Genomic DNA, 25,902 nt, shown 5'->3' with positions numbered 1-25,902 from the left:
TCAGCTTGGATCTTACTGATCTGATGTGTGATGTTCTAATGAAGTCTGGTGGTTCTAGATGAAATGGTGTGCAGAATGGTCACTGAGTCAGCAAAAGTGCCTGCATTTTCTACATTGTCAGTAATAAATTTTGATCAACCATTAGAAGATTGGTTTACCTTTGATCTCTATATGCAAAATTATATTATAAAATTTTTTCTTAAGAAGTGATCAAAGAGTGTGCAGCCAAAAAAAAGTTGGAAAAAAGTATATCGAGCAGTTAACAAAAATATCATTTTTCAGGATTATGGTGGTTTGGGTTTGATCAGCTTTACCAATTTTGAACTGTGTGTTGATTTCTTTTCTTACTCTAAATATGCCCTTTCATATCTACTTTTACATTCAGAATTTTATATTTCTCTATTGATGCAAAATGTCTTCACGATGCAAGAATGAGTCACTCAATCCCTCCGTATCATTTATGGGAGGAAATTACACTATTTTAATGGAATGAGAAGCCTGTGGGTTAAAAAAGACTTAAAAGACCAAGCGCAAAGTGTAACTTTCTTTACATCCTGATTCAAACTTAGAAAGTGACTTTATGAAATAATTGGAAATCATGTAACTGAATATTTGATATTAAGAAATCAGTGTTACGGGGCGCCTGGGTGGCACAGCGGTTAAGCGTCTGCCTTCGGCTCAGGGCGTGATCCTGGCGTTATGGGATCGAGCCCCACATCAGGCTCCTCAGCTATGAGCCTGCTTCTTCCTCTCCCACTCCCCCTGCTTATGTTCCCTCTCTCGCTGGCTGTCTCTATCTCTGTCAAATAAATAAACAAAATCTTAAAAAAAAAAGAAATCAGTGTTACTTTTTATGATGTGAGATAGTTTTGTTAAAAAATAATTATCTTGTAGATATATAGAAAATATTTATAGATAATATTATATATCTGACATGTCAAAATACTAATGGAGAAGTGGATGAGAAGTAGATAAGGCAGGTTTGGCTATAGGTTGAAGTTCGAGGGCTGGGTGAGGGGTACACAGAGGTCCATCCTACTATTCTGTCTTTTGTGTGTGTGTATGTTCAATATTTTATATAATAAAAAGTATTTACATATTCAATCTGATTGTCAAACCCCATGGACAGAACTCATATAAGATGCCAAGACCACCATTCTGATGACAGAATCTATTAAATTGGTTGTAGTGCAGGTCTTGGGAGTTAAAGTCTTTTTATTGTTAAATATCAAAAAGTGAAATAATTTCATTATTTCTATTGCTAACATTAAAATTGTGTGTAAATTGTATAACATTATGTACTTTGCTTAGTTTAAAAAATGGCATATTTTGTAATTGTTTTATTAAGCATGCCCAAATATTCCAAGCATGGTAAATATGTGTCTTAAAAAGATCCAGTAGCATTTTTAATAAAGAAAGGATTGTTATTCCTAGCATGAACATAATGATGATATGAAAAACTATCGTCTATCTTGTCATTTAAAACAAAATGATTAACATTATGGAATATTTCTGAGCCCCCCAAATTTATCTTTTGAATGAGACCAATATTTTATTCACATACTAGGAATAAGCCAGTACAAAATACATTTTTTTAAACATTTTATTTATTTGCCAGAGAGAGAGCAAGGGGAAGAGAGAGAGAGAGCGCAAGCGGGGGAGCAACAGGCAGAGGGAGAAGCAGGCTCCCTGTTGAGCAAGGAGCCAGATGTGGGACTAGATTCCAGGACCCTGGGATCATGACCTGAGCCGAAGGCAGACTCTTAACTGCCAGAGCCACCCAGGTATCCCCAAAATGCATTTTTAAAATATTCGCTTGTTGCTAAAAATCTTGTTGCCCCACCCCCCACCCTAATCCCACACATCTGTATTATTCTCCTGCCGGCCCCTGGGTCGACTCGGGTGTCTGGACCTCCTGCAAGAGCTTGAGCAGGGGTCATCAGCCCCGAGGGCGAAGGTGAAGTTTCTCGGTCACTCGCACCAGCAGGTGAGCCTGCGGCACCCCTGAGCCAGGGGCCCTGAAGCCCAGGGCAGGGAAGTGCATGGTCAGGTGGCCGTAGGAAGGCAGGTCTCGCAGGTGCACTGGGAGGCAGTCTCCCTTCCGCTGGTGGTGCTGCAGGATGACTTCTTGCTCCTCCCAGAGGATGTTACTGCACAGTGGCAGGTGCTCCGGAGTGAGGTCCCGAAAGCAATGGCAGACAGTGATCAGGTGCAGGCCAATGAGCCACCGCTGAGGTCCAGAGGGAGGACAAAGTCATCACAGGAATCTGGTTCCTCAAAACCAGTACTTACACCCATGTTTTGTGACCTTTGACATTACTGAACCTTCACTGCTGTTTAAAACTCTCTCCCTTTAGTTTCTATGCCCTCCCAACTTTCTGGTCATTCTCTCCCAATCTCATTTATAGGCTCCCTTTCTTCGGACTCACCCTCAGTCATTGTGTGGGTTGGAAAGAGGGCTTCCACGTCTCTGTCCTGTGGGATTATGAGGAGCCAGTTTAAACTAAAAGGAGCTCCCACTGTACAGTGGGATCAAGCCCAAAGTCATCTGCTCTTCCATCCCGTCCTCCCAGAAAAATTGTGCAAATCTACTACAGAAATCAAATATATCAGTTTAGAAAACAGTTCATGAGGAAACCATTTGACTTTATCTGATTTTATTTTTCACAGAGTAACACAATAGAAACCAGCTTTCCACTTTGGGTGAATCTAGATATGCTAATATCAATTTGGATGAACTGGACTGAAGGGCTCCAAGAGGGACTCCAAGAACTTTTTGGATGAAGTCCATATATTGAAAGAACTTGAAATCTTTGCCACCAGAGGTACTCTGAAGTTTGTCTTCCTTAAAGTTCTTGGGGGAATAGTCCAGCGAATGGTTTGGGGCATAATCTCCAGTGAATCTGCTGGTATACAGGCATAAAAAAATGGCTGGTTTTGTTTTCTTTCAGAGTGGAAGTTGATATCCTCTTGATGAAGCTTTGATGGTAACTTAGGTTTGCTTGGGAAGTAATTTGATCTTTCTGACTCATAATTACGGACTTTCTTCTTTCTTGTGCATTTCTCTTTATTCCATGTGTAACTGTAATCACAGTCCCAATGAATGTTGTTCTTTCTAAATAAATCAAATTTGGTCTTCTTCCCTTCTTTGCTTTCCTGATGCCTGTGAGGTTTGCCTTGGCTTTTTGCAAGATGTAATTTGATATTCGATTCTGTTAAGGGAGCTAAAGAATGGTTGGTCCTGCACCTTGCGGTCCATGAAGTCTTCTCTTCACCAAATGGAATGGAAGATGATCTAGACGGAACTTCTACAGCGTTTAATGAACGATGGCACAATGAGTCAGGAGATGGCATGTTAGAGGATGACCTGTATTTCCTGCTTTTGTGGGATTCATAGGAAGGTGTGACAATTGAGGAATGTTTTCTACAGCCTCTAATACGATGGGAACCTGAATCTTCCCCGTACAATGGTTTCAAATTAGTTTTGCCTTTTTTCATCTTGTAGAGATTTTCCAAAGGAATGCCTTTCTGTAATTCAAATAGAATGTTTTGTGATTCCTGACTTAAATAAGGGTTGGCTTCTAAAAACATACATTCTTCACTCTCACGTGCTTTGAGAGCTGAGGATTCCTCCAAGTTGGCTGAACTCTCAATATTTGCCTGACTCTCAGTAAAATCTTCAGAAATCTGAGTTGAATGGGAATCAAATAAACTGGGAGCGCTATCCTGAGTATTTGAATCAAAAGATTTGCATGTATCTGTTTCTTGAAACCATACATGATATTGTTTCTCTTTTTCCATAGTCATGTGAGATTTGAACTCTGAAGGAGCTATGGTATCTTTCTGCACTGTGCACTGTTGATCAGGGTCAGAAGCATACCCAAGGGTTGGCTCCAGAAATTTTCTCAATGATGAGTTTTCATGAGGACTTTGCTTTTTGAAAGAGATGTGCTGTTCTAACAGTTCCGTGTCAATGCAAAGACCACTACCACTTTCTCCCCTGTTATCTACATTTTCACATATTGCAACTGTGTTCAACTTCAGAATCTGTTTGGGAAGTGCAGCTGGATTAGGGAATATACTTCCAACTGGAAGCCCCAGGAGAAAACGAAGATATTTGTATTGTAAATCAAGATCTATTTGATGAAGAGATTTTTCCTCAAAAAGTAACAAAATTCTGTTTTTTCGTTTTGGTACTTTGAAACCAGGATGAATACATTTAGATAAAGGTTTCCTTATATTCTGAGGACTGGCCATTGCATAAGATTCTATTACAATTCTGGGAAAGGCTTTCATTTGAATCTCCAATGTTCTCATAGAAAAGTGTACGAGCAGTTTGTCTTTTTCTTCTGCTGAGTAGTTTTGAAGAATATGAGGCAATGGCATGTGCTTAGCAGAAGTCACAGAAGACGCTCCACGTTCTAGCTTACTAACACTCTTTAACTTTGCCGTGATCTCTTCGCTGTCACTTGAAGCATTGACAATCAAGGTCTTCATACAGCTAACAGGGGGTGACTCCTCGGTGTATTTCTGTTTTAAGTTAAGTTCTATAGTGTCAGTCCCTTCTAGAGACAAAAAGCACATTTTTTTATGTCTTGGATATAGCCTCCAACTGTTATCTTCTGAAATAGACTGTGTTAGATAAAAGCTGAACTTTTGGAAGGATTGTTTTGCCATGTCTGGTATCCGATTCAGTTTTATTTCAAATGCTTTTGACTTGAAATGATTCGTGAGCTTATTGTTTTCTTTGAGAGTAAAACGTTCTAAAATGGGTTTGGGCTGCACTTGGGGAGGTATTGTTGTAGATGTGGTATCTGGGCTCCCTGCACACGGGGGTGACTTCCAATCATCAGGTTTGGGGGCTTTTACTTTTTTCAGTATATCCTCACAAATTTTGCCATGGATCATATTTTTTATCTGGGATTCAAATATACTTTTAATGGCTTCAAAAAGAGAAAGTAAATTTTCTGCACTTGTACCATCGGCCACTCCTTTTATTTCACTACTTTTAACTTGGGATGCGATAGGCCCAGTTCCTGGAAAAGTTTTTTGTTGCTGGACCTTTTGTGCGGTTGTGTCTTGGATGGGTTCACTCCGATCCCCTTGTTGAGGGGGTGAGAGACACTCCATGATACTGAAGAGCTGAGTCCCGTGTTGTGGTTCTTCTAGTCCTGGAGGGGAAATATTCATACTTCGGGTCCTTTCCACGTGGGCCTCCACATTGGCCTTTGGATCATCAGACAAGAGTGAACCCTCTGTGGGTGTCAGAATGGGTTTTGGTGCCTTTTCTTCTTCGTCAGTCATAAGCGAGTCAGGTTCTTTTATGATCCTCGAGCTGTCACAGCCTGGAACAACCCTTTCTCCTTTTGTTTGTGGAATTAAAATGTTTTCCTTTGTTTCGCTGCAAAGATTTGCTTCTGATCTGATGCTGGGAAGTTTTTCCATTTGCTGCTCCTGTACCACAAAGGGCTGGGAAACCTGTGGAACTGTGTTTGTAAAATTCTGGTCCCCTTCTTTCACGGTGCTTGAGCTTTTCCCCCGAGTGTGTGGTGATTTCTGCTGGAATTCAGAAAGACAGAGTGTCTTTTCTCTTCCTAGGTTTGTCTCAGAGTCTGCTATTGCTTCAGTCTGACAGGAACTCATCGCAGAAATAGAAAGACTTCTGATAGATATTCCTGAGGCATCTTCACTCCACAAAACTGTTTTCTTTGGTTTCTTAAAGTCATACTCTAATTTCTTTCTATCGCTTGGAGTGCCACGTCCCATGTTGTTAAGAATCTGTGAAACTGGATGATTTGGGATTTTCATGGTTAAATATTTGGGGCTCAATTCTCTTTTCAAATCTGCTACTGTTAATCTGCCTTTCCAGCCTTTAACTTTGAAAGAAAGAGGAATATAGGCATAAAATGAATCCAGAACATGTTTTTGAAACAATATCTGTGGCTGAATATTTGGTTTTGCAGAGACTTCTAGTTCCTTTTTATGTTTTTGCTTGATTGGGCAGCTGTTTGCTATAGGAGTTATCACCTGAGTGTTAATTTGAGGTTTCTGTGCCTTTAGAGATGGAATGTTCAGGTTTATGGTATCGCTTGTGTCCCTTTTCTTGTTCTCGTCCAGACTGACCATGGTGTGTTTGCATATTTCTGTTTTGTCCGCTGCCAGATGGATAGCTATGTTTGTGTCTATTTTTAACTCCCCTTCTTCCATTTCTAATGTTTTTTGCTCCAGATTTATAGTAGTGCTTGTGTCCGTTTTATTTTTTCCCTCCAGATCTCCAGATTGAAGTGGAAAAGTCCAGTGGGAAGGAAAAGACTTCTGAAGTGATTCTAGAATACATTCCTCTTGTTGTGGAACTGGCAGTCCCTGCTCCTTTTTCCCTCCTATGGTATCAAGCACCGTAACATCCATGTATATTCCTGGTAGTATTTGTATTCTGGGGTACACTATAGTTTGCTTGTGTACGTCTGTTTCCAGTGGCATCTTCTGCCTTCCATTTTGAAGTGGGAACTTAAGAGAAAAGCTGGAGTCCAGCCAGGTCTTATGTCCACTTTCAGATTGTAGCACCACTTGCCTTTTCACAACAATCTCTTGTTCCTTTATAACTGGGGAGGTATCAGACCCTGAGATATTGATTTTCTCAAGTGATCCCTTTGTCCGTGGGGCCAACACTTTGGGAGAGGGCATTTTGCTCACTTCATCATTATTGTGTACATCTTTCTCTAGCTTATGAAATTTATATGACTCTGCAGATCCTGGAGATGCTTTTGATAAAGTTTTTTGTTGGTGGGCATCTTGCTCTGAAACGGAAAATCCTTTTGCACTTACAGGGGCACCAAATGTGATATAGACTTCCTTGGATATTTTCCTCGGTGGTGAAACTAAAGCCTTCGGACTTATTTTATGGTTTAAGTTATCCATTATTTCAGCTTGTTTCTTCAGATTTCCAATTTTAGTGGGCCCCATTGTGGGGTAGGACAGAAATGTAGTGAAAGTTTCTGTTTTGTATTTTTCTGGCTGAACCTCTTGCCCTGTAAAGAAATACTCCAGCCTTTTCCCACGTATGGTCCCAAAACCTGTTAAGTAAACGTCCTCGTGCTGTGAATTTAAAACCAACTGACTCAAATCCCCTTCAGATTTGACTCGGGGAGGTTCATTCCTTTGCCGAACACTGATCATGAAGTTTGAGGTCCACTGTTCCACAGCCTCTTCCTCCGGCACCGAGTGGTCTGCTTTTGTAACGAGTTCACTATCCCCAGCAACCACCTCTGTAATTGCTGTTTTCTGGGCATCTGATGATTCCTGGAGATTTTGCTGTGGAGGAGACGATCCTATAAGTCCTGGCGCATCTTTGTCTGTTTTGCTCCCTGAGTCCAGATAAAGGGGAGGTGCTGATGGGACAGAAAGAAAAGTCCTTGTCAGAGCCATAGATAGCTCATCTTTACCTGTGTACATGTTTTCCTTTAGCTCTTTAATATTCAACACAAATTCTTTTGTGTTAAAGATATGCGAAAGTGATGAAATCCTGGCCTCTTTGTGATGCAACCTGATCCTCATATCTACTGTTTTCACTTCATGCTTTTTTTCTTTCTGTGACATATGTTGTTTTCTTTCTCTTATATCACAAATTGCCCTTGTACCTGCTCTCGGCTTTGTATCTGATACTGCTGAAACCATCTTTGGAACTGGAGAGGGTCTTTTAATTCTAAGCCTTTTTTCATCTACTTGTATACCTTTATCCAATGCCAGTTTAGCTGGAGGTTTGGAAACATAAATTTTTCTTAGCACTGTACCAGGTGGTTTACCTGGACATTCATGTTTGTTTTGTTCTGGCCTTCCAATGTTCAGATGCAATTCTGTTCTGTGGAGCATAAGTGAAGGGGGTGATTTCCAGGACTTCACACTTATCTCTGTGGTGTGTGTCCTGTTTCTCATATCTGGTGTTTTTTCTCTGTCCTGCTCCTCTTCCTGAGGTACAAGTTGTTTCTTGTCTTGACTGTCTTTCATGACATCATCATGGATTGCTTCTGTATGTACTACTTCCCCGGCATTTGATACTCTCTGCACAATAGGCCTTGTAGGTCCTAGCATTTCGTCACCTACCTGTATTTCTTTATCCAACTGCAGGTGAGGGAGAGACGGTAATGGAGAGGCAGAGTTGGCCACAACCACACCTGGTTCATCTTCACTTTCCTGCATCTTCTTTTCTTGATGTTTGGGAAACATGAGGTTTATTATTTCTACTCCATCTTCTTCCTTATTCTGGGGCATATGATGTTTTCCTTTTTGTGGATTGATTAAAATATCACTGGTAATGGGCTCTATACATTCCCTGTCCTCAGAATCTGATGATTCCTGGGAGCTGACTGTGGAAAAAGAGGATCTTGGTAATACTGGCATTCTCTTTTCCTCGACTCTGGTATTCGTGTTGAAGTGAAGTAGGGGAGATCTGCAAGTCCAAGTCTTAGTCAGCATTGCACCACCTGGCTCACACTGACCTTCCTGAGCTGCTCCCTCTTGCTTTTTAGTTTTCCGCTGAAGATCACTTAGATTGTATCTAAGTAAATTAGGTGATTTCTTTGCTTTTAAATACCTATCATTGGGATCCACTATACTATTCATATCCACATTTTTCTCTCGATCCCTCACTTCTTTCTGTAATGTGTGTTCTTTTAATGTGTTAACATCATTGGAAAGTTCTCCATCAGTTGTTTCTCTGTATGCTGTTTTCACTGCATCTGGTGATTCTTTGGACTGTAGTTGAGGGAGAGGCAGTTTTATAATTCTCATCATGTACCCCTCTCCATCTCTTGAACCAAATTTAAGATACGGTAGAGTAAGTAAAGAAATACAGATATTTTCCAGATGAGTAGCTAGGTCATTTTCATCTTTCTGCACCTTTCTCTTTTGCTCTTTAATTTTCCACTGCAATTTTTTGGTATCGAGTATATGTGAAAGGGGTAATTCCTTTGCCTTCAGGGCCATAGGTATTGGGACCATTTTGTTTTCAATATCTGTTTTGAGTCTATCTTTCTCTTTTAACACACAGCCATCAAATGACTTAGCATATGGCTTTTTACCTGAACTGGATGGATCCCGAATCTTTGCTGGTGGAAAATAGGATTGTGTTATTCCTACTGTGTCTTCCTTTTCATTCATCCTTGTGTCCCATTTCAGGTAAGATGCAGAAGGTAAGGAGGCACAGGTTTCTTTCAGAACCATTTCTGGTTCACTTTTGCCTTCTGGCACTTCTTTTCCTTGCTCTTTAATATTCAAAGGTAGCCTCTTTCTACTGGGTAGATGTGGAAGTGGGGATGTGTCTGCTGTCCAGGTGATTATTTGGGGGAATCTTCTACCTTTCCCACCTTTTATTTTTACTCTGTCTTTTACCTCTGTATATGGCATACATTGATAAGCTTTTATTATTACATTACATAACATAATGCTTTCACTGGAATCTGCATGTCTGCTTTTTCCTGCACCTGATGACTTGGGGCACAGCAATTGTGAAGGAGAGAATCCTGTAATCGCAAGCAAGTCTTTGTCTATTTCAGTTCTTGTGTCCAATCTGTGGTAAGATGGAGAAGGAGTGGAAGGAGGAGTTTTTGTCAGAGCCACGTCAGGATCTCTTGTTCTTTGCTGACCCTGTTCTACTTTCTCCGCGGTACGCCACTGTGGTTCCTTTCTCTTGTCCAAAGCACCAAGCTCAGTGACACTGAATGCATGAGGAGGTGGTGATGTCTTTGCCTTAAAATCTGTGCCCCAGGGCTGCATTGAGCCGTTCATGGCTTCTGTTTGTACTCTGTTTTTTTCTGCCTGTTGTGGGTGTTGTTCTCCTTTCTTTGTGTGGCTTTCAGGTGACTCTGTAGATGCTGTTTGCCCTGAGGGCAATGATTCTTGGAGCTCAAGATGTGGTGCCTCATTTCTTATTATTCCTGGCTCACCTTCCTCGTCTTTTATTGTGTCCCACTTAAGATGAGTTGAAGAAGTGAGAAAAGGATGAATTTTGCTCAGAAGCACAACAGTTTCCTTATTATCTTCTTGTCCCGCTTTCACTTGTTCTTTGATGTTCACTTGCAGTTTCTTTGTTTTGAGTACAAGGGAAAGGGGAGATTTCTTTGCCCTCAGAGCTATATACCTGGGATGCATTATGTCTTTCTCAAAAGTATTTGCTTTATCCTCTTCTCTCTGCGTCATGCATTTTGTTCTTTTTGAATTGTTTGAAATATCGCTCAAAGGTGGTACTGTATCTTTTAATTTCTCTGTGTTTGATGATTCCCTTTGCCATGAGGGTGGAAGGAAGGGTCTTGTTACTTGTTTCTTTTCCTTGCCATCTATACCTTTGTTTAATTTAAATTGAGGCAGAGAAGTTCTTGTCAGAACCTTATCTAGCTCACTTCTTTCTTGTATGTATCTTAATTTTTCTTTTATGCTTGTCTGTACTTCTCTAATTTGGGGGTCACAACCCCCAGAGGTAGAGAGTACATGTGGAGGTGGTAATACATTTGCCTGGGAAGTTGTGCCTTTGGGATACATTATGGATTTCATATTTACTATTTTTCTTCTATCTCCTTCCCGTGGCTCATACTCTTGTACTACTCTTGCATCATTTGAAATATCATCTCCAGCTGGCTTTGTATATGCCATTTCCCCTGCATCAGATGATTTCTGTAGCTGTAGTTGTGAAACAGCACATCTTGTTTTTCCTTGGATGTCTTCCCCTTCTTCTATTCTTGTGTTCAATTCGTGGTGTGTTAGAGAAGATTCAGAAGCCCGATTTGTGGGCAGAACTACTTCTTGTTCACCTTTACCTCCTCCATCCACTTCCCCCTGCTCTTCAACTTCTGGATCCTCTTCCACCTGCTCTTTAAGATCCAATGGTATGTCCTGCAATAGTGCTTTCTTTCTTTTCAAATCTTTATCTTTTGGATGCATCATGTCTCTCTTGGCTGATTTCTCTACATTAGTCTCCGCTTTCTGTGGTGTATGTTCTTTTCCTTCTCGTACATCACTTGTGATATCACCATCAGTGGACTTTTCATTTGCTTTGGTCACTGCATCTAATGATTTCTGCTGTGATGGTTCTGGAAGAGAGTATCTTGTTACTTCAGTTACATAATCTGCTTTTTTTATTCTTGTATCCAATTGTAAATGAGAAGGAGCGGGAATGCAAGTGCTAGTATTGGTCACGAGGACATCTGGCTCACCTTTAATTTTTTGTATCTTCTCCTCTTGGTCTTTGATATCCAGCTGGATTTCCTGTAAAATTGGTGACTTCTTTTTCCTCAAAAGTATGACTTTTACCATTTTTACTCCCTCCTCTTCTTCCTGCATTATATAATGTTCCTTGGCTTCTTTTACACTGTGTGAGCTATCACCATAAATAGACTGTTTGTATGGCATTTTTCCTATATCTGATGACTCCTGGAGTTTTGTCTGTGGGAAAGAGGATCTTGTTTTTGTTAGCAAGGCTTCTTCCCCATTTATTCTTGTGTCCACTTCTGAGTAAGGTGGAAAAGAGATGGAAACACAAGATTTGCTCTGAATCCCAACTTTTCTATCTTTATCTTCCTGCCTCTTTTCCTCTTTTTCTTTGATGTTCGACTGTAATTCCTGTCCAGTTGGAGTCTGTTTTGCCTTCAAAGCTATTCTTTTGGGATGCCTGATTGCTTCCAAAGCCATTTCCACTCTATCTTTCTGTATATACTTTGCCTTTTTTATACTGCTTAAAATATCATCCGCTGGCTCCTCACATATTCCCATTGCATCTGATAATTCCTGGAGCGTCAGTGATGGAAGACAAAATCCTGTGATTCCTCGCATCAGGACCTCTTTTATTCCGGGATCCCATTCTACATGAGGTAAAGAAGGAATGGAAGCATGGCATTTACTCTGAGCTGTGTCTAGATCACTTTTATCTTTCTGCATCATTTCCTCTTGTTCTTTGTTGTTCCACTCTGGTTCTTTTCCATGCAGTGTGTGTTTAAAAGGTGTTTTCTTGCCTTTAAAAGTGACACATTTGAGGCCCTTTATGTCTTTCACATATACTACATTTTTTCCATCTTCCTTTTTTCCCTGTGGCAAATGTTTTGATTCTCTTACATTGCTTAAACTATCTCTATTAATTGACTTTGCGAATGAAATTTTCCTGACATTTGGTGATACCTGGAGCTTTAGTGGTGGAAGGCAGCTCCTTGGTATTCCTGACTTATCTTGTCCTACTTTTATTCTTGAATTCACATTAGTCTGTGATAGAGATGGTAAGGAAGTACACAAGCTTGTCGGCTTCATACCTGATTTACCTTGACCTGTCTGCACCTTGCTCTCTTTTCCTGTAATGAGCGAACTGATTTTTTCTGTACTTGGAATGTAATCCACAGTGCTAACTACTTCTGATGCCTTCTTTTCACATGATATCTTACTCTGAAATACATCCCTCAAAGAGTGAGAAGTAGACTTTGGAGAAATATGGTGTGTACATTCTGGATGCTCTTCTTCTTTTCCCCCAATGAGCAAGCCAGTTCCTTCTGTATCTGAAGTGTGGTATGTTGGGGCCTTTAATGTTTTTTTTACACACGGCAGCTTAACCTGAAGTACATCCATCGAGGAATGCAAAACAGATGTTGGACAAACCTTGCATGAACTTTCTTTTTGATGTTCTTCTCTTATTCTATTCTGCAAGTTAATATAAGTTTGATCTACTGGAGTATCTGCTTCATTTGATGCTTTGTCTACCACTGGACTCAAAACTTTTGAACTCACTCCTTTTGCTGAGACTTCTTTCTTTAACTTTTCATTATAGAGTTGATCCAATATGCAAGAAGAAACAGATTCCAGAATATTTTCTTTATTCTGGTTAGGACTATGTAGTTGCTTCGCCCTCAGTTTTTCAGAAAAAGTCATTTTCTGTCCATTTAATCTTAATGGAATATCCGTTAACTTTGATCGCTCTTTTCTCCATGGATTTACGTGTAAACTTATAGGAGTGCTTACATCTTCCCTCTTTATATTTACTGCCTGTGTTACCTGAAGACGTTCCCTATTTGGGCGAGACACAGAATCCACAGTGCTTTCAGGAACGCCATCTGGTTTCACTTCTCCTTTCTGCACTAAAGACATATTTTGCTGGACCACCAGGTTGGTACGAAAAAAGTTCTGTCCTTTTGAACCTTGTGAGATATCAGTTTCTTTTCTATCTTCTCTTCTCAATAGATGTGAAATATTCCTTTTGTTAGTGTACATATCTTCCTCAGCTACCTTTCCTGTGTTTTTCAAATGAGGAGGTTCCATAATGGGGTAGGCAACAGACCCCCGAATTGTCAGTGAAATACTTCCTTGTTTCCGGAATTCTTGCTCCTTGTGAGTCTGCTGTTGAGAAGCGTCCAACTCTGTGAGAAATATATTCTGTCCTTTTGAATTTAATGAAACCTCAGTTTTCTTGGATACTCCTCTCCCCCGTGGAATTGAAACTGAGTGTTTGACAACATCTGCATCTTTGTGCTTTACTCTTCCTGCAAGAAGGAATTCACACTCTGTATGTGTTCTGATTCTTGGGATGTCGAACCTAGTGTAATTGATTTCCCTCTTCTGGGAAGTTAGAACAGGGTATACTTCTCTTTTCAAAGCTACTCCTATTTTCACATGGTCAAACTCCTTCACTTGTTGGCTAATCGCTAACTGATCTCTACATTGTGGGAGACTGTCTAGTAAAACAACTTGGCGCTTTTCTTTTTGCTCCCTAATGCACTGTTTCAGTGTTTTGATATTTCTTGATATAGCACTCCTTATATCAGTGGACTCTGAAGAGGGCATTTTTCTTTTGTTTAGTGACTTCTCCAGCTCTAGCTGAGCAGAAATATATATGGGCTTTTTTGGCCTGTCTTCCTCCCTTTCTACTTCTGTAAATCGTTTCATTTGAGAGGAAAGAGATCCAGAATCACAAACAGTGTTCAGAAATAAATCTGCTTTGGTTTTATCTTGCTGGAACTCCTTCTGTTTCTTAATGTCACATATCAGTTCCTTTTTGTTTCTTCTGGTTCCACATCCTATAGTATTAAACAGCTGGGAGACAGGTGGTTTCTTGGCCTTCAATTTCACCCGTTTGATATGCATAGTGTTTTTCACATCTGTTTTTGCCTTAGCTTTATGTTTTATGATTTTAGGACACATAAGTGGGTAGGCATAAGCAGAACTAGCATCTGCTTTGTTTAGGGCATTTCTCTTTTCAGAAGATTCTTCATAGATATCCCAGGTACTAGGTGACTGCTCCATTTTTATGTGTGATAAAATAGGCATAGAATCATATACAAATTTGAAGTCTACATTTAATACAGTTTTCTCTCTCTCTCTGTCTATCTTCTTTTCCTGTTGCTCATTAATGCTTAAAGCAGCATGGCCGGTGGTATTAAGTGGTTGTGAAATCACTAGCCCTTCAACTGGCAACTGCATTTGTGTTGGTTGTACATGACTAAACCTTGATACTCTGTCCATCCTTATTTTGAATCTGCTTTGTCTTTTAATGTCAGAGGTATCTGGTGTGGAGTAAATGGTATTTGGAAATGTATCAGCCACATTTTTACCTCGACTCATCTGTTGCATTTTGGTTTTTAAATTGGATCCAAGTTTTTTCCTGCACTTTATGGTAAACCGCCCTCTGATTTTAAGTATTTGTGAAATTGCTGGCTCCTTTTCCTTCATTGTTAAATGTCTGGGATTCAATGTGACTTTCTCTTCTAATAACTGTACTGGGTTTATCTGGCTTTCAGAGTCAGATAAAATTGGTGTAAAGAAATCTACAGGCTCCAGGAAAGTTGTGGCTGAATTTTGCGGTAACTCTGCCTTTTCCTCTGTAATATGATCATGCAGATTTCTGTCAAATGTTCTGTTATATAGCGTGCCCCTTGCTGTCTCATCGAAGGAGTGTTCATCGGTCACTAACTTGGGTGGTGGAATCTTAGTTCTCTCAACAGCAAGGAGCGATGCCTCGCCCACACCTTCAAACCACTGCCTCGCTTTCATCTTGTACTGAAATTTGCATCCCTTCATCTTTCTATGGCTTCCTGTAATACATCCTGTGATACTAAGCAACTGTGAAACCGGTCGTTTCTTTGCCTTCAAAGTTATGTACTTGGGACTTATTATACTTTTCTTGCCTACAAACTCTAATGTGTAGCTCTGGCTTTTAGGTTCACATGAATCAAGGCTGGAAAAATCTGAAGATTTTAAGACTGTTCTTACGAAGGCATTTTGATTCCATGGCTTTTTCTCAAAAATAGAACTATCCCATTTTCTCCTAGGATTTCCACCCCAGAGAGTGCCACATTGTATTGAACCAGTCTCTGATTTCCTTGCTTTTAAAAATGGAGTCTTTAGTCCTCCCATACATTTAATTCCTTCTTGAGTATGAAGACTTTTCATTGTTTCAACTTGAAGAAAATTCATCACGTGTCTAGAAACAGGCTCCAAAATAGTTTCTCTAAAGCGTTTTTCTTGCCTTATTTTTTGTGCTGTACAAGACAAATTCCAAGTGCTTCTGACTTCTAAATTATTCAGTTCAGATTCTGGTTGGTAAGAACCAGGATTTTTCATATGATGGGCACTGAAACTGAAATGTTGGTTGTAGTGTGGAACTGATTCTGGTAACATTTTTTGGATATTTTCCTCTTCCTTTTCATGTTGCACATTCATTGTCATTGCGTTGCTTGATCTGTTTTGTGTATCGGTTGAGTTGGCCTTCCACACTTCCCCGTCACATGGTGATTTCCCTAGCTCTGCAGTGGTACGGCTGTGTAGTTTTACTCTTGGTTGATCCATCTCTGCTTTTGATGTGCGATGCATTTCAGTATCTATTTTGCTATCAGTTGAAACAGGTTTGGGAGACAAAAATGCATTCGCTATACTTTTATTTTGTTGCACGTCATTTATTGTAGATTTTAAGTTGTAGTCGTGTTCCTTTCTACAGTGGAGATGATTATGCTCAGTGGTATGAAGCACCTGTGAACAAAGAGGCGTCTTCACCTTCATGGTTACACATTTGGGACCCATAAGATTTCTTCTTCTTGAAAATTTTAGCATCTTCTCTTGACTTTCAGAGTCAAATAAAACAGATATTGTAGACATTGTTAGTAAATCTCTTTGCAACACCCTACGTTTCTTGGCAATGTGACCACCCATTTTCCTTCTAGAGCTTTTATCACAATCTCCAAGTACTGAGTTCCCTGATTTGGTAGATAAGATATTTTGATCAACTCTGTGTTTCATTACTTTTTGAGTTTTTATGTCTTCCTCTTCTTCTTCAGGTTGTAGGGAAACTGCAAGGTGAACATCTCGCTTCCTTGCAGGGCTCTCATTGGATATAGTACTACACTCTGTTTCATCAATTGAAAAGTGGCCAAACGCTGCCTTCCCTGATTTTGGACATGGAATCTTTTGACCTATTCTATGTGGCATGTCTTTTTGTGATGGGATATTCTTGTTCAGCTCTTCAGTTTGAAGTGGAATCAGAGGAGAACAAGTAGATTCCAGTTCATTTTCTGAAACCAGTGTTTGTCGCTGCATATCCTGCTCTGTAATAACCATATTTTGATCTCTTCTCCTTCCTGTATTAAACAGGAATTGTAGGCCTCCTTCAAGTAAAACTCTGTCACCCTCTCTTTCCTTTTCATTTTGCCATCTTGATTCTGATGTGCTGCTTGAGTTGTTCCATTTATTAGAAGAATAGGGACACAGTCTTTTCCCTTCATGTTGTTCTGGCTGTATAATATTGCTTTTATTTCTTAATGGGTCTCTCTTTGCTTTTACTTTTTTATACGTTTTAATGGCAGGTGAAACAGGTGTAGGTGAAGAGAAGGTATTCACAAATATATCTGACATACTTTGAGATATTTCTTTGGCCATGTTTTCCAAGATGAAGTCCTGTTCCTCTCCATGGCTAAGAGCTCCAGACTTAGCGATGTTGATTGTCTTTAAAATTGATACCATCTGTGCCTTCCCATTTCTGGACTTAGGGATTTGTGCTGCATTTCTCCGACCTTCAAATTCAGATGAAGCTGGCATGGAGAAATCAAAGCACTTTAGGGTTCTCGCTTGTAAATCCTTTCGCAACCTTATCTTTGCCTCTGGAGTAGAACTAGCAAGTTCCTTTCTAGGGCCTCTTTCAAACGGGATGTGACTCTGTGTTGTAACAATTAAAGATTTGGGAATTGATTTCTCTACCACTGGAGATAAAATCTTTGGACTCTTTGCATATTTTAAGCCCTTTTGTGTTTTCGTCCTTTTTGTTTGCTTCTCAAGGGGAAGTGAATTCAAAATAGAGCAAGAAACACACTGTAATACACTTTGTGTGAAAAGTGTTTGTTGCTGCAGCTCCGGGTCTGTGTTAAGTGGTTCTGCAATTTTTTTCCTTGCTGCATTCTTCAGTTCTAGTTCTGACTTCAGAAAGTGAGGCTCCTTCATTTTACCAGCAATGAAACTGGAGAGTTGAGAATTCCGCGGGGCTGCTTCTTCACGTTGGTCTTTGACTTCCTCCGTGTCATTGGAGGCACGGCCCGTCCTATCACTGGAATCAGCACAGCAGACTCTCTCTCCATCTGGTGATTGCTCTTGTTGTTGCAGTTCGTGACCGAATCTCATTTTCCATGACACATCTGACTCTGGTTTTATTCTGTTATGCATTTTCATGTCAAGTAAAACAGGAACAGAAGAGGAGATGGCATTTAGGGTCATGTCTGCCATGGGTTTCCCTTGTTCCATCATGATTTTGAAGTTGCATTTGAATTGTCTTCTGTGGCTTGGTGTGCCACGTTTTGTGATATTAAGTGTCTGGGAAATTGCTGCCTTCTTTGCCTTCGAAGTTACCCGTTCGAGACCCATTTTATTTCTCTTGTCTATATACTTTAAATTGTTTCTCTTTCTTTTCAATGCAGGTAAAGCAAGTGTGGATAAATCCGAAGACTCCAGAATTGTTGCTGGTAATTCTTGTGCTAATCCTTCCTTTCTCTCTGCAATAAGATCTTCCAGTACCCCAGAGCATTTTATTTTAATTAACAAGTCAATAATCTGTGATTTCAGGGTCTTTGGACGTAGGTTTTTTAGACAACCATTCCCTGAGATATTAAATATCAGTGAAATTGGTGTCTTTCTTGCTTTCATAATTACACATTTGGGACCCATTTTATTTTTTAAGCCTCTACATGTAAATGTCTTTCTCTGCCTTTTAGATTCAGATAGATCAGGTGTGGAGACATCCAAAGACTCCAGGACAGTTGCTTGTAGATCTTTTTTAAACTCTGCATTTTCCTCTTTATCATGACTGTACAATCCCCCCATATGGCTCCCAACACTTAGGACACCACCGTTCACTGTATCCATTAAAACTTGACCAATTAGTGATTTCTTTGACTTTAGAAGAGGAAGCTTTGAACTTGCTGTATATGTTGCACCATTTTGTGACTGGTAGCTTTTCTTTGGCTTCTCTCCCTGCATTGAATCTATAGGCTGCATTTGTTGTGAGAAGTCTTGTTCAGTATCAAAGAGAATTTTCCCATTTTCTTGGTTTTCTGATTGATGAAGGTCAAGCTCTTCCCTTTGGCCTGAACAGAATTCAGACTGTTGGCTGTGCTGTGGAATTACTTTTAATGTCTCCTGTTCACTACTATCTTCCTCTGCATCTTGAAGACTGTTCTCTTTAGTGTCATCTGAAGTAATATTGTCTTCATGTGGTGATATTGCCTGCTTTACTTGTTTAGAACTGAGACTTCTTTCTCCTAACATACCTTTTTCTCTTTCTGTCTTGCTATATATATTAATGTCAGGTGTATTACTCATGAAAGAATACATTTTAGCTGTCATTTTCCCATCTTGATCCATCTCTTCCATTTTGCTTTTAGAGTTATATCCCAATTCTTTTCTATGGTTTGGGCTAGCACCACCCTTAATACTGAATATATGTGAAACTGATGGTTTCTTTGCTTTTAAAATTCCACATTTGGGATTCACTAAAGTTTTCGTGTCTGAGTATTTTTTTAAATTTTTCTTCCTTTTGGATGTAGATAAAACAGGTATGCAGAAATCAAGAGCCACTGTGTCTTTCTTTTCAATATCACCAGCCTGTTCCTTTTGATGATTTGCATCAGATGGGACACTGCATTCTCTTGCAGAAAAAATCATTTCATCCATCTTTGCTTCCCCTGACTTTGGAGGTGAAAACCTAGCATAACTCTCTAGCTCTTTTTTTCGAAACTGATCCAATATGGAGCTTGAAGCAGAACCTAAAATAGTTTGTGTACCATGTATTTGTGGTTGTACCTGAATATTTATACTTTGTGGTTGTTTCAGTTCCTCATCTGATTTGACAAGGTCACAATTCTCCTTCTGATATGCATTGAATATAAAGCCTCGGCTATTCTCTGGAGCTGGTAACGTTTCATGTTTCCCTTCCTCCTCTTTCTCATCTCTCACACTGTTGGGTAAAGTACTCACAATATAATCTGGGCAACATACTTTTCTTCCATTTAGCAATTTTTCTTGCATTGGCTGCATATGATCAAGTTTTGTTATCCTCTGCATATCTGTCTCTACATTTAACCTGCTACTCATTTTGATGTTGGGCAAAATGGGCATCTTGGACTGAATGACATTGAGAAATGCATCTGCCCTGTTTTTATTTTGCTGTGGATTTTTCATCTTTGATTTAAAATTGCATTGCAGTCCCTTGCTCTGCGTGCCATTAAACGTATGTGAAACTGATGGCCTTTCCCCCCTAACAGTTCTGTATCTGTGACTCGCTGTTGTGTACCTCCTCCCTAATTCAGATGTGTTTTTCTTTCTTTCAGACTTAGAAACAAAGGGCTCCACAGAATCACAAGAATTCAGGCATGTCACTTGCAAACCTTTCGGTAACTCTGAATTGTTTTCCACAAAAGAATCATCTAGTACCCTCTCAGGCTTTCCACCATATGGTAAGCCACACTCTGTCATGGTGTTCAAACGTGTATCAAATGATGAGTTCTCTGCTTCGGGAGGTGGAATCTTTGGACCCGCAGGGGCTGTTATGTCATTTTCTGTTTCACTGGTTTTCTGGAGTTCCTCAGCTTCTCTAGGACCCATCTGGTGGCCAGTCTGCAAAGCAGTTTGTACAAGCCATGCTTGGTGCTGGCCATCTTGCTCATTAACAGGCAGCTCGTGGGTTAAACAGTCCAGTGCTGAGTCTGGTTCGTCAAAGTGGGTCTCCTTCCCTCGACAGGCATCAGGCCAGAGACACTGGGTATGCTGTGAAGCTGCTTCTAGCCAAGTTTTTTGCTCCACTTCCTCTCCATCTTCCACTTTTTCCTCTCGGTCATGGAATGCACTGCTTTTATTAAAGAAATCAACATATCGTGGTCTCACTTCCTCTAATTCTCCTTGCTTTAACTGAGCATGACAGAAGCTCTGCATGGGAGAGTAAAGGGTATTTATAAATTCATATACCAATCCATTAGCTTGGTTGATCTTCTCCAACTTGGCCTTAAATTTGGAATCCAATTTCTTTCTCTGACCTGCGCTGTTAAATACTTGTGAAACTGATGGCTTCATTGTCTTCGTATGTTCAGATCTGGGATTCACTGAACCTTCTGTGTGTGAGAATCTTACTTTGTTTTTATTCATTTTAGAATGAGTTAAAATAGGCACATGGCAATTAAAAGTCTCTGGAAAAGCTGCCGGTAAATCTTTTGGTAATTCTACAGAATTTGTTTCTGCAGAAAAGTAACCCATTTCCCTTGTATCACTTCCACAAGCTGGAACATCACTTTCTCTTGTTTGGTTTGAAGGGTCTCCAGCCAGCGATTTTTCTGATGTTGGGAGAGGTGGCTCAGAATCTGCAGTGCATTTTAAGTCGGCTTGTGTTGTTAGGCTTTTCTTCATATTCTCAACATGAAACAGATGCATTATGGGAGAGTAAACAGACTCCGTAAGGGTTTCCATGGGTGTAATTTGTTGAGGTATTTCTTGCTGTGTTTTGAGCTCCTTCTCTGGATTTGCACCCATTCGGAGGGTCCAGCCATCAGGAAGGACTGCTTCTGGTGGAGCTTCTTTGTCTCCTCTCACTTCATCTTGCAATTTAACTTCTTCTAGAGAGTTGCCAGAGTCACTGCCTTTATTAATAGACTCTAAATACTTTTCTTCCCTTTCATCTTCTGATTTCTCTTGTTTTAGCTTGGTCTGACTGTGTGTTCTAATCCGAGGCAAAATAGACATGTGAGGGTAAGTAACATTCACAAGCACATCTGCCACAGTTTTATCCTGCAGCATCTCTTTCATTAGGATTTTAAAATTGCCTCTCAGTCTCTTCCTAAGACTTGTAGTACCATGCCTACTAATATTAGGCATCAGTAAATTTGCTGGCTTCTTTACTTTCATAATTACAGATTTGGGACTAAATACCCTTTTGGCTCCTGATAATTTTTTTCTGATTTGCTGCCTTTTAAAATATGAGAAAGGAAGCATATGGATAATGAAAGACTCCAGGGCAGTTGCAGGTAACACTCGTTGGAGGTCTGCCTTTTCTTCTGTAATATGATCATCTGGTATCTTTGTGGGGCTTCCACCAAATGGGACACCACATTCTGTTGTTTCGATGAGAACCTCACCAGCTCGTGCGTTCTCCAGCCCTGGAGGATTCTCCGGATCTGCAGTTCCTCTGCCGCTGGGCCCGTCTCTGCTTTGCTGTATCTCAACCTGAAATGGATCCCTTGTGGGGCATGGACTAGTCCCCAAAATTGTTTCTATAGGAAGAGTTTGTGGTTGTACCTCTTGCTCTTTATTTTGAGTTTTTCTACTTCCTGAACTGCTCTGTTTTATTTCAAATCTGACATATTTAGGCTTCTGCTTTAGCTGCAGGCTGATGCTGAAATCTTCTGTCAGCTGTAGAACTGCTTCTTGTAAAGTTTGTTCCTCTTCTTCTCTGTCATGTTCTTGTGGCTTTTTAAATGTACATCTCTTCTCAATGTATTTTGCAGCCCATGTTTTCCTTTCATCTGGCAATTTCTCTGGCTTTACCCCTGAATGACTAACCCCTGTTGTTGATGTACCTGTCTTGGTTTTTAATCTGCTATGCATTTCCTTATCAGGTGGTTCAGAAATGGTAGCATTAGTGGCACTGTGAAATGTAGCAAATATTCTTTTACCTTGCGTATTTTTTACGTTGCTTCTAGTGTTGCGTTCCAATCCCTCACTTTCACTTAGGTTATCACATTCTGTAACATGAAGTGTTAGTAGTCGTTTCTTTTCCTTCATAATTACATCTTCTGTACTCTCTTGAGTTTTTACACTTACTGATTGTTCACTGCTTTTATGCTCTTTGATTCCTAGCGAAATAAGCAGATTAACGTCTGAGGTCTCCAGAACGATTTCTAGAAACTCTTTTTGCTTTTGTATGTTTCCGTCTGGAAAGCACATTTGCATTTGTGGTGAACTAGTTGGTAGCTTCTCTCCATTTGAAAGTAGAAGACGGGAATTCTCTGCACTTTTTAGGTCTTCCTGTGTTTTCATTCTGTTTGATTCCACTTCGGGAGAGGAGACAGATTTTTGCCAAGGTTCTGATAAAGCTTCTTTTAAAGGTGACCCCTGCTTTGGAATATGCAGGTCAGATTTTTTTTTACTATTTGGGGCATGAAACTCTGCAATGCCAATTTCCTTTGCTTGTGTAATTGGGTCTTTAAGAGACTCTTTATTCTTCCAGGTCATTTCTATTAATGAAGAACAAGGTGATTTTAGTTGAAAAGTATTGACCATGAAAGACTGTTCTAGCTGAGGTGGGATTTTTGGTGAAATGGTTTTTTGTCCTTTATTTTCTCTGCCATGCTGCTTTATATTTTCAGTACTGCCTGTGGTTCCTCTTTTCTCAATAGACCCCACGTAATTGACATTCTCTGCATCTGGTGACAGAAAATGTCTACATCCTGTTACACCTGGCATGACTTTCACTAGTTTTTTTCTGGAATACTTCTTAACATAAGGAGGAATAAGCTTGGAAACATAAGTAAGATGCAAAGCCATATCTGAGACACCATTCCTTTGATGTAATTCATCCTTCTTGGCATTATATTTGTAGCCTAACTTGCTAGATTTTGAAGTGTGACAAACAGTCATTTGAAATACCCATGGAGTTGGTGTTTTCTTTGACTTTTGAGATGGAACTTTGAGACTAAGTTTACTTTTACTGTGTAATGTTTTTCTCCTGTTTTTCTGCCTTTTAAGGATAGGTGAAAGAGGCCCGGAGCCATATACAGAATACTGACTTAGTTCTGACGAAGCAATTTGTTTCTGGCCCCCTGGCTTTACACTCTTTATTTGTAGCACCCCTTCTGCAAATGAATTTGGACTTAGAGTTAAAACTAGAAATCTGGCATTCTTAAAAATAGCATTTTGCCCCTGAATTAAATATTTAATCTTGTTTGTATCTTTAAGCCAAACAGAACACTGGGCCTCATCAAAGTGTTTATCAGACTCTAGGCCCTTGATTGAATCTTGAGTCTCAACAGAATATGTGACATTGACCAAATGTTGGCTTCTGTCCATATCTTGGGTCTGGGAGGAGTCTTGTGTGCTGCTGGAAAATGGCTTCCTCATCAAATCTTGAGGTAGAGCAACGTATCTGGCCATGATCTCAGGCTGGCTATTGACTGATTCTTGGTTGTTAATAAATTGTTGGGCTTGACTAGTAAATCTGCCTTCATAAAAACCTTGATTCTGAGGAGCATTCTGTCCTGGAAAAGAATCTTGTGGTTGGGCAGAAATATCCATTCTTACAGATTGTTGATTCTGGATCAAGGACTCTTGAAGTCTTGAGTACAGATAAATAGTTTTACCCTCTAATGTAGTTTTGGATTTTAAAGCAATTTGATTTCTCACATTTTCTTCCAGAAGTCTGACTTGGTCTCTAGAAAGAAATAAGTGGGCAGGAGGGCATGGTGCCACATCAAGGTCTTCACTTTCTGTAGTGATTCTAGAACTTCTCGAAAAGTTAAAGTCAGAAGAAAATATTAAATTTTTATTTTTGTTGGCTTTCATTATTGAAAATAATTTCTTGGATGAAAATTGTATTGTTTCATGTTCATTTTCTGGATACCCTCCACGGCTTGGAAAAAATTCCTTTACTTCTGAATGAAACAGTGACAAAGATGAGCTAGTGCCATTTGAGGATATCATATGACTTTCACTAAAGTGACTTACTTGATATTTACTTTCACTGGTATTTGACCATATTACTTCATCTGCTGTTGAAACCCTATCTTCAGAGTTACCTTCATTTTCTTCAGATGTAAGTGATGAAGTAATTGTTCTTTCTGAAAAGTCGTCAACTCTGAATGTAAGAAAACAGTACATAAATGAGTTGTCACTTAGGACATATTTCATACAAGAACTCTCTCTTTATGGAAACCTAATATAGTATATGGAAACCTAATATAGTATATGGAAACATAGCTCAACAGAAAGATAAATTGAAAAGTCATTATCCACATTACAAAATAATTTGTAACCTGGTTACATTCATTTCATAAATTAATCCACTAACAAAGTGAAGTAAATTATTTTCATTTCTCAGAGAATGAGAGATTTTTTTTTTTTTTTTTTTTTGTATCTCAAAAACCCATCCAAAGTCTGGTTTTGACAGCAAGGAGTCAAAGTTGCAGGTTAAGATTATATCCTTTTTTACAGGGGCGTCTGGGTGGCTCAGTTAAGCATCTGCCTTCGGCTCAGGTCATGATCTCTGGGTCCTGGGATCGAGCCCTGTGTCGGGCTTCCTGCTCAGTGGGGAGTCTGCTTCTCCCTCGCCTTCTACCCCTCCCCCTGCTCGTGCACTCATTCTCGTGATTACTCTCTCAAATAAATAAAATCTTTTTTAAAAAGATCATATCCTTTTACAAAGAATATCAGTTCGTTTCTGCTCTCTGTATGAAAGTTTTGACAAGGATAAAAATATTCTTATGAAAATTTAGATACAACAGAAGAATGTCCAATACCATAAGCAATTGTTTTCTATACATAAATCCAGATTATTTTATCAGCTGTATATTTCTGATAGAGAGAAAAGCCTACATTTTGAATTGGAATAATGATCATGGAAGTGGACTCCCCACCATCTACTCTACATCAAATGATTAGGCTAGGTCTAACAGTAATCTCATTTCCAAGTGACTGGTTTAGGAGCAGGCATGAACTGATCCTAGCATAAGACAAAGATTTTCAAGAACTTGTGGAAAACGCCCCATTCCTAAGAAAGACACAGGAAAAAATGGCCTCTCACTTCCTCTGGACATTGCTGTTCTGATTTTAAAAACTTTAGTGGCCACCTTTCTATTCACCTCAAGATAAAACTAACACTGAGAAAGCCAGAGGGAGAGACACAGGACCTTAATGAAATTGTTGAGCCACTGTATCAACCAATTCTGCAGCCTAGTCTACCTCAGGATTTCCTACTATATAATACCATACATTCTCTTAGTATGGCAGTTTGAATCATGGTCTTCTGTTACCTGAGAATTAAAATATCTTAACTGGATACAAGTAGGATATACAAGCATTCTGGGGAATCAAGTGACCCCAATAAATTGTAGCAGTGTCCAGACATAATTAGGATAAAATTTCATCAGGACAAGAATATGATTATTCACTTAAAAAAGTAAAACAAATAGTGACAATATAATACATAAAAAGAATTAATTTTTGTACATTTCAGGAAAAAGGAAAGGTGAAATGCAAGACAGGGATTTCAGCAATGTAATACTGTGTTTTTAAACATAATAAAACAATGCTAGATAATTTTCATATTTTTAAAAAGATTTTATTTATTTATTGGACAGAGAGATACAGCAAGAGAGGGAACACAAGCAAGGGGAATGGGAAAGGGAGAAGCAGGCTTCCTGA

General features: G+C 39.5%; 1 protein-coding gene and 1 long non-coding RNA gene across 5 annotated transcripts in view; one reads left to right on the top strand and one right to left on the bottom strand.

Moving 5' to 3' along the window:
* The window catches only part of LOC148109328 (uncharacterized), a 62,913-nt gene that overhangs the window by 27,128 nt on the left and 9,883 nt on the right, over nucleotides 1-25,902 (top strand). For 2 of the 4 annotated variants that reach the window (XR_015725896.1, XR_015725897.1), the window contains exons 6-8: nucleotides 2,671-2,825; nucleotides 17,922-17,966; nucleotides 19,830-19,955. This is a non-coding gene — a long non-coding RNA (uncharacterized LOC148109328). The remainder of the gene's footprint in view (nucleotides 1-2,670; nucleotides 2,826-17,921; nucleotides 17,967-19,829; nucleotides 19,956-25,902) is intronic. The other 2 variants (XR_015725898.1, XR_015725899.1) reach the window with 2 other exon arrangements.
* LRTM3 (leucine rich repeat transmembrane protein 3) overlaps nucleotides 2,725-25,902 on the bottom strand; it is a 28,587-nt gene continuing 5,409 nt past the window's right edge. Inside the window, exon 4 of the mRNA XM_087864995.1 lies at nucleotides 2,725-24,337. Coding sequence (XP_087721121.1) covers nucleotides 2,725-24,337 — 21,613 coding nt within the window. The remainder of the gene's footprint in view (nucleotides 24,338-25,902) is intronic.

The sequence above is a fragment of the Ursus americanus genome, chromosome 10, assembly GCF_024610735.1.
Source record: "Ursus americanus isolate L20-20 chromosome 10, mUrsAme1.1.p, whole genome shotgun sequence".
NCBI lineage: Eukaryota > Metazoa > Chordata > Mammalia > Carnivora > Ursidae > Ursus > Ursus americanus.
This window is presented reverse-complemented; position numbering and strand designations above follow the sequence as displayed.